This window comes from Corvus hawaiiensis, chromosome 13 (genome assembly GCF_020740725.1).
Source record: "Corvus hawaiiensis isolate bCorHaw1 chromosome 13, bCorHaw1.pri.cur, whole genome shotgun sequence".
NCBI lineage: Eukaryota > Metazoa > Chordata > Aves > Passeriformes > Corvidae > Corvus > Corvus hawaiiensis.
In genome coordinates this window covers 16173398-16189009 of record NC_063225.1, presented here as the reverse complement: position 1 = coordinate 16189009, position 15612 = coordinate 16173398, and the positions used below count along the sequence as shown (strand labels likewise).

Sequence of the window (15612 nt, the reverse complement as noted above, 5' to 3'; positions counted from 1 at the left end):
AATACTGTCATGAGTTAAATTAAAACAAATGCGGATTACAATATAGATGAAGCAATAGATGATCCTCTATAGGTGTTCTGCTCTATATGCTCTGCTTTGTAATCAAACTCATCAGCTTAGAATACTGCACTCCCCTTTTCAAAGTGAAGATGGTTCTTTGCAGGTGTTCTCTGAACTTGGTGATTATTAGCAAAACAGTGCTCTCAAATAATTATCTTCCTTTGTAGGTGAATCATCTTATTATTTTGCTTCTATTAAAGTCTAGTATCCTTCAACAGTGTCACGTTATCATGTCTAATAATCAGAATTATGCAAAGGAATTATCTGTATGGATTTCATGCCCAGGAACTGTATCATCGTTTATTTATCACTCTAAGTAGGTATGCAGTGTTTTGTTTGTTTGATGTACAGTAGCTGAGGTTGTATTGACTTTTGAAAATAGATCATTAAAGTTTATGTTTTCTTTAAAGTTGAAGCCTTAAAAGCCATAATCAGCTGCCATTTATTTTTTACTAATAGCATAAGAAGTAATGAATTTTCTTTGATAATTTCAAGAATGTAATGGTGCTGTGGAGGAAGACATCAGGAGTGAAGGCTGCTGAAGGGGCTCTAAAGTTTGAAGAAGTGAGAAATGGGAGAAATTAGCAGTGACCTGCTAGTACATGATCAGAGAATATGTTGGGCTAGCCAATGTTTCTGTTCTGGGGCTCAGTATTAATCTGAGGAGGAACTGGAGAAAATGCTATAGCACAGTATTTCCCCCTTTCCTCTGTTAAGCACTGTGCTGGAAAAGAGGGGGTCAGATAGGCTTAGAAGCCCATATAACTGTGGCTTGAAGACTTAATTCTGGAGAGAGTCCTAACACAGAGTTTTAACTGTCCTGAAAAGTGTGTGCGATTCTAAGCTTGTATTTTGCATTGAGACACAGAAAACATACCAGATCTTATTTTTTTTTTCTAACAATAGCACAAATACGCTCTAGTGCAAAGCTGTATAAATAATGTATATGCTCACAGGAGCAGGAAATACGCTGCTGATCAGACAATGTCAACTTAGATGAATCCTGTCCTGAAAGCTGGTCTTTAAATGTGAGCAATAAAACCACTATTGATATGTGGCACTACCAACTGAAATGTCAATAGTTATAAAAAGAGTATTTCATAACACAGAATCATTGCTTGGTTTGCTTGATTGGACAGATGCTTCTACTTTCCATGAAAGAAAAATATTTTCCATATTAGTTCTCTGAGTGCCCAGCGTAGCTTATCTGTCCCACTAATGCTCACATTCTTAATCACATTGTTAAAAATGGGGAAAATTTGCTTGCTGGTCTCATATAGCATAAGAGGGAGGTTTGACTGTTGCTGGGCATGACTTGAAGCAATTTAAAAGTTGGCATATTTACAGCTGCTCTCGGGTTACTTTTGCTCAATCTGAAAGTGGGTGCAACACAAATTCCTTGTGTTGAGCATCCTCATCCCATATGTGAGACTGCTTCAATTGTTCTCTGGCAACTCGACTTAGACATAATTTCCAGACTTCATAGGCAGAAGGCACAACTTTGGCTGGCTTTAGACTTAGATTTCTCTGGTTTTCCTTAAGCATAGTTGAAGCATTCAGTTTGTTCAACAGATGAGAACATTGCCATAAGAAGCGAGGAAACAAAGAGACTGAAGCGCTGTTAATGCCCTAGGCACATGGACTGGCAGAGGACCCACTGGGATATGCCCATATCATCTTGATTGTTGAACTATTCATTAGAAAAAGGCCAGAAAACTCCAGGGTTGCTTCCTGGTGCTGCATCTGGCCAGACACATTTGTGAGGAAGATTCTGAGCAGGAAACCTGTCTTGCTTCATCTCATGCTCTGTTCACTACTACCATTTCTCCTGCCTTGGCTATCTCTGATGATGCAAAAGAGGGCAGAAAGGCAAGTCCGGGGATTAAAAAAATGGAAAAAACTTGTTACTTATCCCTGGTATATAACTGGCTAATGATCTAAAGCAAGTAGTCAGCTCAGTCATACATTTGCTGGGGGAAGCAAATGCTCCAGGCTGGTCTTGGGCATCTCTGTGAGCATTGCAATTCTTCTGTTGTGAAACCCAGTTGTTGCCCATAAAATTCAATAAAAATGCTATAGGCCAAAGGCTTTTCAGGGAAGTAAGAACTTTTCTAATAAGGTATTTTTCAGAAAGAGACCAAAGCACATAGAACATTCTGTCAAGTGTCAGCAGGCCTACAGAAGGCCCCAGCACCTGTCTAGGTGACAGGACCTCTGCATCCAGGCATCTGCTGTCACCTGTCACCAGCAGGATGCTCAGTTGGTAACTGAGCAGCTTCGCCCACTCTGTCTCTGTGCTACAGCAGTCTACACCAAGCTGATAAGGAACAAAAGGACTTTTGAAGACTCTAAAATACACTGAAGATGTTTCACTACAACCAGCATGATTCTTTTTTGGTTGATTTACAGGAAAAGGTGGTTCTTTGGAGAGCCTGTTTATTCCGAAAAATTATTATACGGCAATGATCCTTAAAGAAGGGTCTAATAATTACTTCTTTGAGGATAATTAGGATCTTGCTTGGTCTTTGTGCTGCTGACAATCAGCAGTTGCTTTATGCACCGTCCATTGACTTTTCCCCACCAAAAGGGATATACAGAACAATACATAGCTGCAGTTTTTGGCAAGCAACACAGGCCAAAATACCCTGGCAAGATTATGCATGAAAAAGAGAGCTCTAACAGCTTTCAAACAATTCCTGCTGTTTGTCAGGATGTTGTAGGAAGATTGATCCTTCAAAACTGTATAAATGAGAATCTCTGTCAAACAGGGACTCGGCAGTGGCAGCATGGTCAGTAATCCAATACCCATCACTTCATACCCCCTTTTAGGTGTAGACAAAAGGGGGATGCTACCAAGTCCAGTTTGATCTATTTCTTCATAACGTTGTAATCTTTCCGTGGCCCCACTGCAGGTGGCAGATGATTAATTGGTGATAATCTCATCTTTCTAATCACTTTATTTCCAAAGTGTACTGCTGTTACCTTAGATTCTGAAAAGCAGAAAATACTATATCCTTTTAAGGGATTTCAAAGTGAGAGACAGCCGGGTGAAAATTCAGTTGACTAGATGTTTAAAATCTTTTGCTACCAACAGCATGCCTAGCTGATAATAATGACTTTGGATTTACCTTTCATCCAGATGAACCCCAAAATATTTTGCCAGCTCATAGTTCATTTCACCAGGTGCAGAACTGCAGCAGCTGTTTGGCAAAGCACATCAAGCAGTTCAACAGTTGGGGATAGCAATGTACTTAATTGGGAGTTGTGGAGTAGTCTCTAAAATGACTTGATTAAGACATATAGCTGTAGGCCCACGCAGCACAAAAGCACACCTCCTCAGCAGGAACTGAGGAAGGGACTTTGAAGCAAAATGGAATGATTGCAGGGTCAGCATAGTAGCAGTTTTAAATAGATGAAAAAGAGGCAACTTAATGAGGACAACCTCAGTTAGATTCATCTTCGACAGTGTGCTACTTGGAGGTCTAGAAATAAATGAAGACTAAAATACCACTAAATCTAGAGGGTGAAATGTGTTAAGGAGCAATCATTTTCTTTTTGGGGTGTTGCATATATCAGTTGGAAGCCACTTAAAAATTGATTGTCAACAGGGTGAACAGAATTGTGAATTGTGTTTTTAAAGATTATCTAGAGCTGCAGTTTTCCTACACTTGGTTTTGGGTGTCTTTGGTAAACAAGGCTGTTGTGATCGCTGCACCTGTGTGGTTTCACATATGGCTGTTGTTGAGTAAGAAGCCAAAAAGGCAAAAGCACAGTGTTCTGATGCTTGGAACTTGTTTTTATGTTTTAAACTCTAGTCATATCTAGACCTGCAACCCTAATGTGAGCTGGGAGCTGAATGCTTCACCTGATAGTAGGACATGTGATTGCGTTGCAAATGGACAAAGGCTTTGCTTTCAGTATCACCTGCTTTTTCCCATTTACCAGCAGCTGTTATCACAACCTCTGGGCAGAGTTTAACTCCTCAGAGGAGCTCTTTAAGTGCTGAAAAGAAATTTTCAACATTTTCTATAGGTGTTTGAAGTGCTGAAAAGTACTTGAGCATTTCTAAGCATTACTGCTACTGATTTGAATCAACACAAGATTTCCTAAACATTTTAAAGAACTGATTTCATTGCAAGCCTATGAAGACTTCAGAAAAACAATTAAAAATATGCATGATTATGTGAATTTATACTGCCAGTCTAGGCCCTTTTTTAAGTGAAAGCCTATGTGTAAAACTAGCTCTAGATAATTTTTAAAAAGTGAAGGAGCTGTCTCTGCTAAAGCTGAAAATGTGGAGGCCCTGGATGATTTATTGTAGTGTTTTTCTATCACATTTCCTTCCCAGTAAGTAGGTTTTCATCTCCATGGGAGAATGCAGCATGCGGCCCTTGCCCTGCAAGAGGTTTGCATGCAGTTGTGTTTGTAGCAGTGATAGAGCAGTGGGTAAATGCTGTACCTCAGAGTGGTTTGACAGCTTCAGCTTCATAACAACTCGGTGTGGCTAAACCTCCTTCAGACAGGGGGTGGATTACATGACACATTTTCTTCTTTTAAGAATGCTTTTTTCCTCTATGCTAGGTAGGGAAGAAGGGTGGTGGTTGTGTCCTGTATTTACTGTTCAAATCTTAAATTTTAGTGATAAGTAGGTCTCAAAATTCTTCTGGAATTAAGCTTAACCATGCAGCTTCACTTAGACAAGAATGCAAAACATAATCCAACAGTCTGCAGAAATGCTCCCCACTCATGTTCCAAGTCAGAACAACATAAACGTCTTTGTTTAATTAGTTGCATTTAAACTATTTCTCTTTGGGGCTGTCCTTGAACAAGTAGTTAGGAGTAGTTGTTGGTTCATCTTGGAAGCTGAATTCATTACTTTGCTCAGTAGGTTTAAAAAGAGGAGAAGGAGGCAAGCTTCTCAATGTTTTCTGTCCTGTGCTTAGAATACTCAATTAATACTGTCTCTTGCATTACCAGTGCTAATAGCTATCATAGGTGTTTCCCCTTTCTCTGTTAGCAATTTAACACTTCTCTGTTTTGCCTAGCAGGGTTGAAAAGGTTTCTAGAGGCAGTTGTTTCCCTCAAATTGTTGTGGAGGCTTGTGGTTAGGCTGACAAGCTGAACACCTTTTATACCAGTACAACACAGAACAATACTTGACAAGGTTCCCCGATCTGTTCCCATCTCTAAAGCAGCAATCTAACGTTTGCAGTTCCTGGCTGTTTGGGTGTGCTTAGGCTGTGCCACAGCGGCTCAAAGGATGAGCACACGCTGTGATCAGGGTCTATTTGCAGGCCGCTGCTCAGTCTGAACCATTAATAAATACATTTGACATGTTCAGGAGGTCTTTGGATGCAGAAATCAAGGCAAGAATTGAGTGTAACCTGAGGTGTAGTTTCTCACTCCTGTGACAAGTTTGCAGTCTTGCAGTGTTTCATGGGTATCTATCAAAAGCTTAAGGAACAAGCAGGATAGACGACAAGCTTCTGGAAACTGGGAAGCATTCCTATCAGTCAAATGAAACTCTGCTGCACAAACAGTGAGAGCAATTGCCTGTCAAGTGTACTGTAATAGTGAGCTCAGTATTACTTGACTGGCACATTGTGTTGTCACTGACACAGTGTCTGAACTCCAGTGAGACTTGCAGTAGTTTGGTAAATGGGGAAGGAAATGGATTTTGGATGGAGTTTTCATGATGAGGTCAATCTGAGACAGAAAACCCAAGTGCAAATGGATGTGCTTACATATCCAAAAGTCAGCAGATGGCTTTAGATGGGTAATTGATAACAAATAATAAGCTATTTTAGGTATGCTTTTCTCACTTATAATTGTCTGATGACAAATCTTCTATAATTTTTTGAAGCAGCCATTGTAAGGCATTTGTAAGAATGCAAAATCTGTGTCATCTGCTTATTATTGAAGCCGTTTAGCACATCAGATGTCATTCCAGATTACCAGTTGCATTTCAGCTGGACTGGAAACAAATCCAGATCAGTAATAATGTAATGCTGTGTACCTTAAGGTTAAACATCTGACAAGACAACTAGTGCTAATGGACTGTGACATTTTTCAGGCCATGGGTCTGACATTACTTGCTGTGTCAGAGTAAAATGTTTACAAAGATCTAACTCCACATTACAATACATTAAGACATCATTCTTTTCTCTTGTGCATGCTCCAAGCTTTCTGGCTGCATCTAAATTCCACGGTTGGCCCATGTGTAAAAGCAGCATCTTCCAGGCTCTGAAGAGCTCTGAGCACCACTGTTAGTGGGATTTGATTCAGTCCAGAATGTCCTGTAAGGTTTCTGTTCAGTACATGGCAACTTTACAGCTTGTGCTGCAGATAAAACTCCATAAGCACAAACCCATCTGGGACCAGGTCACTACCACTGTAAATTTTCTGAGCCATATCTCACTAGACATGGGCTATTGGTAGGCATGGCCTAATGTAAGGATAGCAAATAGAGATGAAAAATTTTATGACAAAGATATCTCCTATGTTTACACTATTGCAGCAGATTAGCTCTTGGAATTTTTAATTTTTAAATTTTTTTAAAATAAGAATTTAAAACAGTATTTTGCATTAATGGGGCTTGAATGACTAGACTGATAAATGGTAAGTACACCTGGATCAAATCACATTTAAATAATATCATACTGTATTAAGAACTCATTAAAGAAATAGGTAAGAATTAGCCATTAAGGGCCATTTAATAGTAGATTGTTCCAGTGTCCTCATCTCATAAAGGCTTTCTAAATATAGGGCTTTGTTTCAAATATTAAGATGGTTCCTCTGGCTTCTGTTTGTATGTATTTTCCCTTATCTTATTTTCTTTAAATGCTTATACTTCTGATTAAATTAAATTGTATATTCTGTCCCCTCTTAAACAGCTTGTAGTGCATCAATTTTTGTGCATGTGTGTTTTTATATTTTGTGACAGTCTATTCCAGTGGCTAAGACAGGAATTGGAAAAAATACTGGGTTTGTTAATGCAATTTTCAGCGAAGAATGGGGTTTTTTAATAGGTTGGATTATTTTCGTCTCTCTGTGTGCGTTCAGTCATGCGCTATCCCTCTTGTAGTGTGGATGTGTGTATATCCATGAATGCAAAACTTCATCTCACAGACTGACAGTCCAGTGACATCCGATGCCATAGAATAGATGAAAATATCTCCAGCAGTGGTGTCATGTTTCAGACGTTCCAAGTAAATCCTAAGAAAGCATGAACCCATCACCAGACAGATTTAAAATGTAAATGCTGCTCTGCTTGATCAAGTCAACGACTATTAAGTGCAGAGCGTTGTGCCAATATGTAGCGGCAATACGGTTATTTTTTACTTAAAACAACACTTCGGGGGGTCTTGTGTGGGAACAAACGCGCACTCGTGCAGCGGGCCGGGGCCCGAGGGACGGGAGCTGCTCTGGGGCACCGCGGGAGCGCTCCCGCTGCCACCGCCCCGTTCTGCCTCCGGTCCGGCACCCGGCCCAGCCCCGCTCTCGCCGCCCCGGCAGCGGGGCCACCCCGCAGAGCCCCGGGCCGCGCAGCACCTGCCGGGCCGGGCCGCAGCGGGCCCGGGCGGAGCAGCCCCGGGGCGGCGGGGGCGGCGCTGCGGGCCGGGCGCACCCCGTGACCGCCCCTCGGCGCCGGCAGGGGAGGGGACGGGGCGAGCGGTGTAAACAAGGCGGGGGGCCGGGGCTGGCTCCGTGTCAGCGGGTCACATGGAGCCTCATATGGGCCGGGGGATGGCGGCGCGGCGCGGCTCTCCGCTCGCAGGCGGCGGCTGCTGCTGAGGCGGCGGCAGTGCTTTACGCCGAGGGCCCGTCCCGCCTCCCCTCCCCGCCTCCTGCCCGCCGCGCTCCGCTCCGCTCCCCGCCGTTCGCCGCTGACAAATGATGTGCGTTGTGCTCGCCGCGATGAAAGGTAGGCGCGTCCGCGGGCGAGCCCGGCCCGGGGAATGAAATGAGCGGGGCCGGCCGGAGTCGCGGCGCTCCGTAGCCTCCGCGCTCGCCGCGCCGGAGCCGCCGCTCGGGGTCCGGCCCCGCTCATTTCGTTCCCCGGGCCGGGGCGGCGCTGGCCGGGCGGCGGCCCCGGCCGGGTGGCGGCCCCCGAGCGGCGGGAGGCTCTCGGGGGCACGGGCGGCTCAGCCCCGGGTCGGTGCCGGCGGGAGCGCAGCGGCAGCGCCGCGGAGCCGCTGCACTTTACAGCGGTGCCTGCAAGTTAGAGGGGGAGAGCCGATGTGCCAGCACGGCGCTGGGCAGGCAGAGGCTGCGGTGCCGTGGCTGGAGTCGCTCTGAGCGGAGACGAGATGTTCTTGAGCTTTCTACAAACCCATGAAGAAAACGCAGTCTGTAAAATCTGTCTCTAGGAAAGGGGAAAGGACGTGCAGCATCCTCTGGGTAGCTGATGGGGCTAAAATGCCGTCTTCAGACAGCTGCTCATCTTTCAAAGGCTTTGGAATAAAAGGAAAGACCAGAGTTACTTAGTGATTTTTTTTTTTTCCTAAACCTGGAGTTTTCTCTGCTTGCGGATTCGAATCCTTAATGAGGGGCAGTGTCAGACTGAGGACAGTCAAACGAAGTTTTTGATGAGATACCAAAAGTTTAGAGGTACGTTTGTAGTCTGCCCTGTTTCCTAATAAAATTCGGTCCACAGTAGAGCTTTGCACTGCAGTATTTTTAAAGTTATAGGTTTGGGGGTTTTTAAAATACAGAAAAAAAAATCTAAACCAAATAACCATCCGGCTTACATGCAATATTTTTTCACAGCAATCTAAAGTCTCTAAGTGTTGGCATTTGAATTTGATGCCCTCACTAAAATACTAAATGTGTGCTGTTTAAATTGAGTTTTAGGCGAAATTTCTTTTTAAAAAAAATCTAATTACTTGGAAAAAGAATATTGAGTCCTGCTTCGGCTAGAGACTCTTTCCTTTTTTTTCCACGTTGCAAGGCACTAGGTAATGCACACCAAAAGCAGCATAGTGTTTAAGGACGGTAATTTTCAATTACTAGGTTTCCTTTTCTTCTTGGAGAGAAGCCTATGTGAATAAAAAGAAAAGCACTATATTCATTAATCATTAGCCGTGCTGAATATATTTGGCAAGAAAATGTAATTGGTTTGATTCAAATACTTGCGTCTCTAACAAAAGGAAGTGCATTTTTTTAAGTGCAAACTACATGGATATTTTAGCAGTCCTTTAGAATTCTACATATTCTGATAACAGTTTTTCAGCATATCCCTCATAAGCCTGTTAGAACCATGAAATTAAATAAACAAATTTTTAAAAAAGGAGGAAAGTACACACACACAAAAAATTGGAGGGTGTGAGTATGTTATATGCTTCTGGACAGATTTAAGGTGTGTTGTGAAAGAGCAGGCAGATGATTTATAGCAGTAGTTATTCTCTTGGGAATTTTATTTAAACCACTTTCCACACTGATGTAAAATCTTGGCGGAGCCTAGCTTTTGGATTTTAAAGTGTAATTCCTAGTTGCTTTATTATGGAAATGCTTAGGTCTTTGTACTTTTTACAGACTACTTCTATAGTACATTTAATTCATGTTTCATAGTATTTAGTTTTCTAGTGCATTGAGAAACTTCCTTGGTTTCTTATCCTTTCTCTAATTTGCTGGACAGGGTTCAGCTGGAGGAAATGTGTTGTCATTTGTCTTAAAAGGGCCTCTGACTGCTATGAAATAATAGATCCACAGTCCAATATTGTGATTTGAAAGAAGTAAACCAGTAGAATAGGGAATGCAGTTTATTTAAGCTCAAAAGTACAAGGGAAAAACGCAAAATCTGTAGGTGAATTGGGTGTCTTGTTTATTCTCTCTTCTGTGGTGGCATCTTTTGGCAGTTCTAATCTTTTACAGTTCTGAAGGTAAAGTGCAAAAAATTGTGGTCTTCGAGAGAATATGGGATTTTTATGTTGGGTTTAATTTTCGTTTTTAAGTGAAAATAGGGAGTATTAATCCCTTTCCTATTGCTATTTAGGTAGCCCAGACTGATAACATGTGAAGTTAATTAGTGAGTTGTTTTATTTTTCTTGCAACATAATGTTCTGGCAAACACATTCTCTTTAATTTTGAAAAGCACTCAGCCTGTGTCCAGGTTTGGGAGGGTAAAGATGGGCCAGCTGTCACACATGGAGAGAGCTGCATTCGTGCACTTAAAGTGCTGGGTACAGACCAGTCATGGGAAGAGCCTGGGCACGTTTTTGAGACAGGCTGCGTGTTAGGAAATGAAACTTTCTCATTTCAGACAGAGCGTAAAGAGGATTTTTTTCCAACTGATTTCTAAGAAAACAGGCAGAGGTGAAGCATCAAAGTTCTTAATGACTGAAGAAGTATTTTCTATGTTGATGGGCTTTTAAAAAATATATATCGACTGCTGTGAATCTGTAGAGGATCCAGGAAGCCTTGCATTCTTAGTTTGTAACATGGGCAAGTCAGCTAGCCAGCTGACGCTTTCTAAGGGAGACGGCAACTTTACGTGCTCACTGGTGAAGTTTACAAAGAAATCCGATCATTCTGCCGGCGTAGTCACTGGTACAGATCTTATTCCAGAGAGAGTCTTCCCTGGCAGGAGCGTCAGGGGTGACTTCAAGGAGAATAGTGCTAAGTGCTGAATTGATGAGCAAATACACTGCGCTGAAGTAGAACTAGGGATTCATTTGTCAGGCCAGTACAGAACCAGAGGTGAGCCCAAGACACAGGGAGATCGTTTCCTCAGTGTGGGATTGTACCATGTTCTGGTCCCTGCTTTGTAGAGAGGTCGGTCAGTCAGGCCCAGTGCTGCAGAGAGCTCAAGCACTTGTTTCGTACTATCGTCAGGCCTGGACAGAAGGGCTCAGTCCACTGATGAGTTATAAAGTATGGACAGGAACCTGGCAATAGTTGCATTATCTTTCATATGTCCTAAATAGAGATTGGTGGGAAGGCTGATGTAAATTTTCTAAGCTATTTCAACCCTGGTGTATTTATTGTTAAGGTGGCATTTGAGGTACTAATCCTGACTACTGCTGTGTGAACGTAAAGTTCAGTCTGTTGTTGTTTTTTGGAAAATGGACCAGATGAGTGCAATCTGTTGTTCCTAGGTTGTAAGGAAATTTGTTTTGCTTTGGGGGTCTGTGCTGGGGTCACTGGAAATACAACTAGCTTTTCTACTGACAGTGTCTCCAAGTGAAAATTCAGTCATTAAAAAATACCTGTTTAAGGAAAAAGACTCCACTGGTTTCCTGATTAGTGCACAGGATTTTTGGAATCTGCTGCATTTTTCCAGAGAAGCCGAGCTGCAGCTGGGCAGAAGACAGGATTTCCCTTGCTGCCGCTGTCCCACTGCCCCAGGTGCTTTCCTTGTAGTGACCCCCGTGCTCCGGAGCCGGCAGAGCCGGGCTGCTCCGGGGCCGGGCAGGGATTCACGCGCTGCTGCTTCATGCGGGTGAGCTTTTCCCAGTCTGTCAAGCCTGACCGTTTGATGTGTTTTTTGTCATGTATCCTGGCACCAGCCTGCTGCCAGCATGTTGGTAATTACTCAGTGTTTTTCGCCAGTATACAAATGCCTATGGAAAAATATCTTGCTATAGGTTTAAAAAAAAAAAGGTTGCTTTGCAAATTGAAGCGTGTTTAAATTTACCTTCACTGTGGCACTATTGAAAGTTAAATCCATATTAGCAAATACCCCAGTACAGAACTCCTGTTGACTAAATATTAACAGAATCTGGCCTTTGGAATTGCTAGCTGACAGGCTGTTTTCTTGCTGCTTTAATTTCATACGACTGATCTGAATGACTTGCTTGTACCTAAAACATTTGTTGCATTACATTCGCAGGATAAGATTGGTTTGAGGTTTATTGCTGAAATGTACTTTTTAGGCTCTTTGAAAGACTCTCGAGATTTAAAAGTAAAAGAGGAAATCTGTCTTTATGTCTCACTCTGTGAAAATCAAAGGCAGTTGCATGCTCTGTACAAGTCTCAGTTGGGGACACTCCTTTCAAGTAAGGAGATTCTGTCCTGTTTAAGTCAGCAAAAACTGTGGGTGCTGAACATCTCACTAGATCAGACTCTTTAAACTTGTGTGCAGCTCTTGCCTAGCTAAAATGGTGGGCCTGTCCCCACCGGCTGGTAATGCGGTCTTAAAAATAATTTTTCTAGGATCATTCTGAATAATTGGGGCAAAACTCAAGCGGTCTACAGACACAACTCCGGGACTTCTCTACCCTTTTTTTTAATGAAACAAAACAAAATTAATCCCGGGATGAGGTTGCAGAGGAGGGTATTTGAGCACTGCTGGTGTTTGGGGTGTGGGCTCTGCACTGATATGAAATGTCCTCATGCTTTATTCAGTGAGCTGATGCAGGGGGTCAGGGGGAGATGGCAGCTGGTTCACTTGGTGCAGGGGAAGGGCCTGCAGCTCTGCAGCCTGGCTCTGCAGGGGGGAGCTGAATGCTTGTATTGGCATTTTTTAGTTTGGGGAGTAGTGTCTAGAGACATCAGTGAAGAACTGAGTCTTCTTGGTATCAAGTACTTCCCCACTGTGTGAAAGAGACTGATTTCTTTACTCATTCCCCATTATAGAGAACCTAGCACGTTTGGAGGTTTTTTTTCTAGGATGATGTAGCACTCAGTTTTAACCTTAAGGGGTTTTAAATCTTTTTTCTTGCTTCTCTTGCCTACAATACAGTGTAAAAATGATCACTATCATGTAGTAATTACTACCAGGGTTGTTGGTATTTCATCTTGACTACACAACAGAGTTCTAAATTGGTATATTCTAAACTATATGTACTAAATCAAAATTGGCAAATCTTTGTGTCTCTCCTGAGTAGATACTTTGCAATTCTCTATCTAGTGTTGGAGGAAGTTGAGATGCAGCATGTTCTTTTGTTTTGCTTTGCATTCCCAGGAGATAAGTTTTTGTAGTGTGCAAAATAACTGCATATGGCAAGAATGTTATTACAGTCAGACTTGATACATTTTAGAATGTTTTTCTGGGGTATTTTATTCACAATGAAAGAAAAAAGTATTCACCTTTCTTGTATTTATCTGTGAGCTGTAATTTGCAATTACAGCTGATAACTCCTGAGATCAAGCAAGCAGTAGTTCTCTCCTTTTGTGGTTTGTCTTTTCCTTGAGGACTGCTATCTAAGGGATATGCACATAACTAATGGTACAGAAACTGTCTTCTTCCTTTTTGAAGATCAGGGTTCTTTCTCCTTTTTGCAATAAACATTAGCAGGGGAGGGGAGCATTCTGTCCTCCAAGAGTAACTAAGTTATGTGAAAAAAGGTGACTCTGCACAGTGCAGACCTCTGCTTGTTGGATAAAAACAAAAAGGCACTGACTGGAAAGTTGACGCAGAAAGCTGTTTTAGGGGGTCTGGGAGATGGACTTTCTCCTTATGCTTCATCCTGTAACCTTCCTCTGCTGAACAAAGTCTTTAGCTTGCCCAGTTTTTTTGGTGGGTTGTTTTTTCTTTTTTTGTTTTTTTTTTTTCCTTCACTTTTCTTGCTGGAGGCATATAGGCTGAGAAGTTCTGCAAAATACAGGTTGGCAAGCTCGGTGCAGTTTCAGGCTGCTTCCCAGTTGCCTGCACCTTCTGTTGAGAACACGAGGGAGTGACTCAGGGCGGCAGTGACTCACGGGGTGTCGTGCTGTTCCCCTCTCCACAGTGGGGGTTAGCTGCAGCAGGGAGCTTGCTGTCAGCCTTGGAGAGCTCCGTGCACTGGAGGAAGCCCCCTGAGGTACCACCACTGAGCCTGTCTGCCTGCGCAGGTTACCACAGATTCCCACTTTTGTGAAAAATGTATTTAAATCAGCGTTTGCTTCCCTTTTCCTTTTCGGTGCCAGGGGAAGATGAAGCAGGCATGTTGACAGGAGCAAATTGATATGCAGGGACGTCTGAGTCCTGTGTCGTGCCAGTTGGGACATCTCTCTTGGGTTCTCCCACCCCTCACTTGGTGCCTGTGTGCTGTCACTCAGGACCACGGAGCTGGTCTGCCCATGGAGTTGCAGTCTCTGCGATGGGTAATGCTCCTCACACTCTCTGGCTGCAGCCTAATGTGAGCCTCTGACATACAAAGCTCCCGAAGTGCACGATTCTCTCCAGAGGAGTCTGGGGTTGCCCAGCACTGTTGGGGGCGAGTGTAGCCCATGTCCTTGCTGCTGTTAGTGAGTGCAGCTGGAGCACTTCATCTCAGTGGGGACTGGCAGGGGTCAGCAGCTCCCACTGCTGCTGCCCTTGCACCTGTGGCCCAGCTCCACCACACTTAAGCAGTCAACTTCAGTAAGGTCACAATTTCACTGCATTTTTTGTTTTCTTTCCTATATGATGGAGAGAGGTGCAGGACTCGACGCTTGTAGCTCTCCTGTTTGTGTGATTCCAGCCTTTGGGCCTTTTGTCATGCTGCATACGTAGCCATCTAGGCTAAAATCAATGTGGAGAGAGGTATAATCATCCCAGCTTTCATTTTAAGAGCATTTATCTCAAAGCTTAATTAAAGCTGCTTGGATGTAAATAAGTCTAACCTCTTCACTTCTGAACAATGCAAATAGAATAGTCAGCATACTTACAGGGTATCAGAGCCATGTAATTATTGTGTACTGTTTGTGTTCTTTGAAATACTGTGCTGTTTCTTGCCTCTGAATCGTGGGACATGGTGCTTCGTAAAACCAGCTGCATGACTGTACTTTAGAAGAAGTTGATCATTCTCAAACAAAGGGATAGAAAAGTGACATTAAATCTTTACGTAGACGGATACACTGTGACAAAGGGTTTGTCAGAGTGTTCCTTCAAACTGAAGGGACCACAAGCTGGAGTTCCGACTGGTGGGACAGAGAAGCAGGGGTCGTGTTCCTGCACACCAGCCTTGCTTTTCACTGGCTCTAGGTGGTGCTGGTCAGAGGCACTGCAGGCGCCCTGCCCTGAGCCGTGTGCTTGGGCCTCGTGCCACCTCTGCTCGCACCTGGTATGTGCACAATACTTTCTGCACTCTCAACCAAAAAAGAGAAGAGGTCCTGTCACCATTTGCACATGCTGTCTTCTGCAGTGTACTCTTTGTTTGGTGTTCTAGAAGTCTTAAAGTCTTTGCTATTCTTGCTGTAATTTTGTTAACAGCATGAAATGGGGAGTGATGCATTATGGCAATGGCTTCTTCTTCCAGCTCTTGCAGATACTGAGAGCTGATGTAGTTGATTGGCTCAGCAATTTTCTCCCTTCATCCAAGTATCGTTTGCTGTTTAATGCCTTGTACAATTTACATGATCCAATTAGAAATCAAGCTCCTATTTCATGTGGCACTTAATTCACACCTCTTGTGAGACTGCCAGGGATCTTAAGAGCTGATACTGTGCCATGGGTTAAGTGTGCCTAAAACTTACATAAGCTGCTGTTTACCTCACTCCTAGTTCTGAAGAGAGAAGCACTCTTGTCCAGCCTCCTCTGCTTGGCCCTATGCCTAATGGGACATGATTCAAAGTGTCATTTATCTTCTTCTCACCCCAAAAGGAGGTTAAATTCTCTCTAAGCCCCAGGTGCTCTCTGCCTGGAGCCTC

General features: G+C 43.2%; 1 protein-coding gene across 5 annotated transcripts in view; it reads left to right on the top strand.

Annotated features, from left to right (window-relative positions):
- Positions 1-15612, top strand: part of RORA (RAR related orphan receptor A) — a 355306-nt gene that overhangs the window by 278946 nt on the left and 60748 nt on the right. The window contains exons 1-2 of one of the 5 annotated variants that reach the window (XM_048318113.1): positions 7765-7984; positions 8576-8670. The exons of 3 other annotated variants lie outside the window; for them this stretch is intronic. In XM_048318113.1, the coding sequence (XP_048174070.1) occupies positions 8649-8670 (22 nt within the window). In that variant the 5' untranslated portion in view covers positions 7765-7984; positions 8576-8648. Of the gene's footprint in view, positions 1-7764; positions 7985-8575; positions 8671-15612 lie in introns of those variants that run through there. One more of the 5 variants, XM_048318112.1, reaches the window with a different exon arrangement.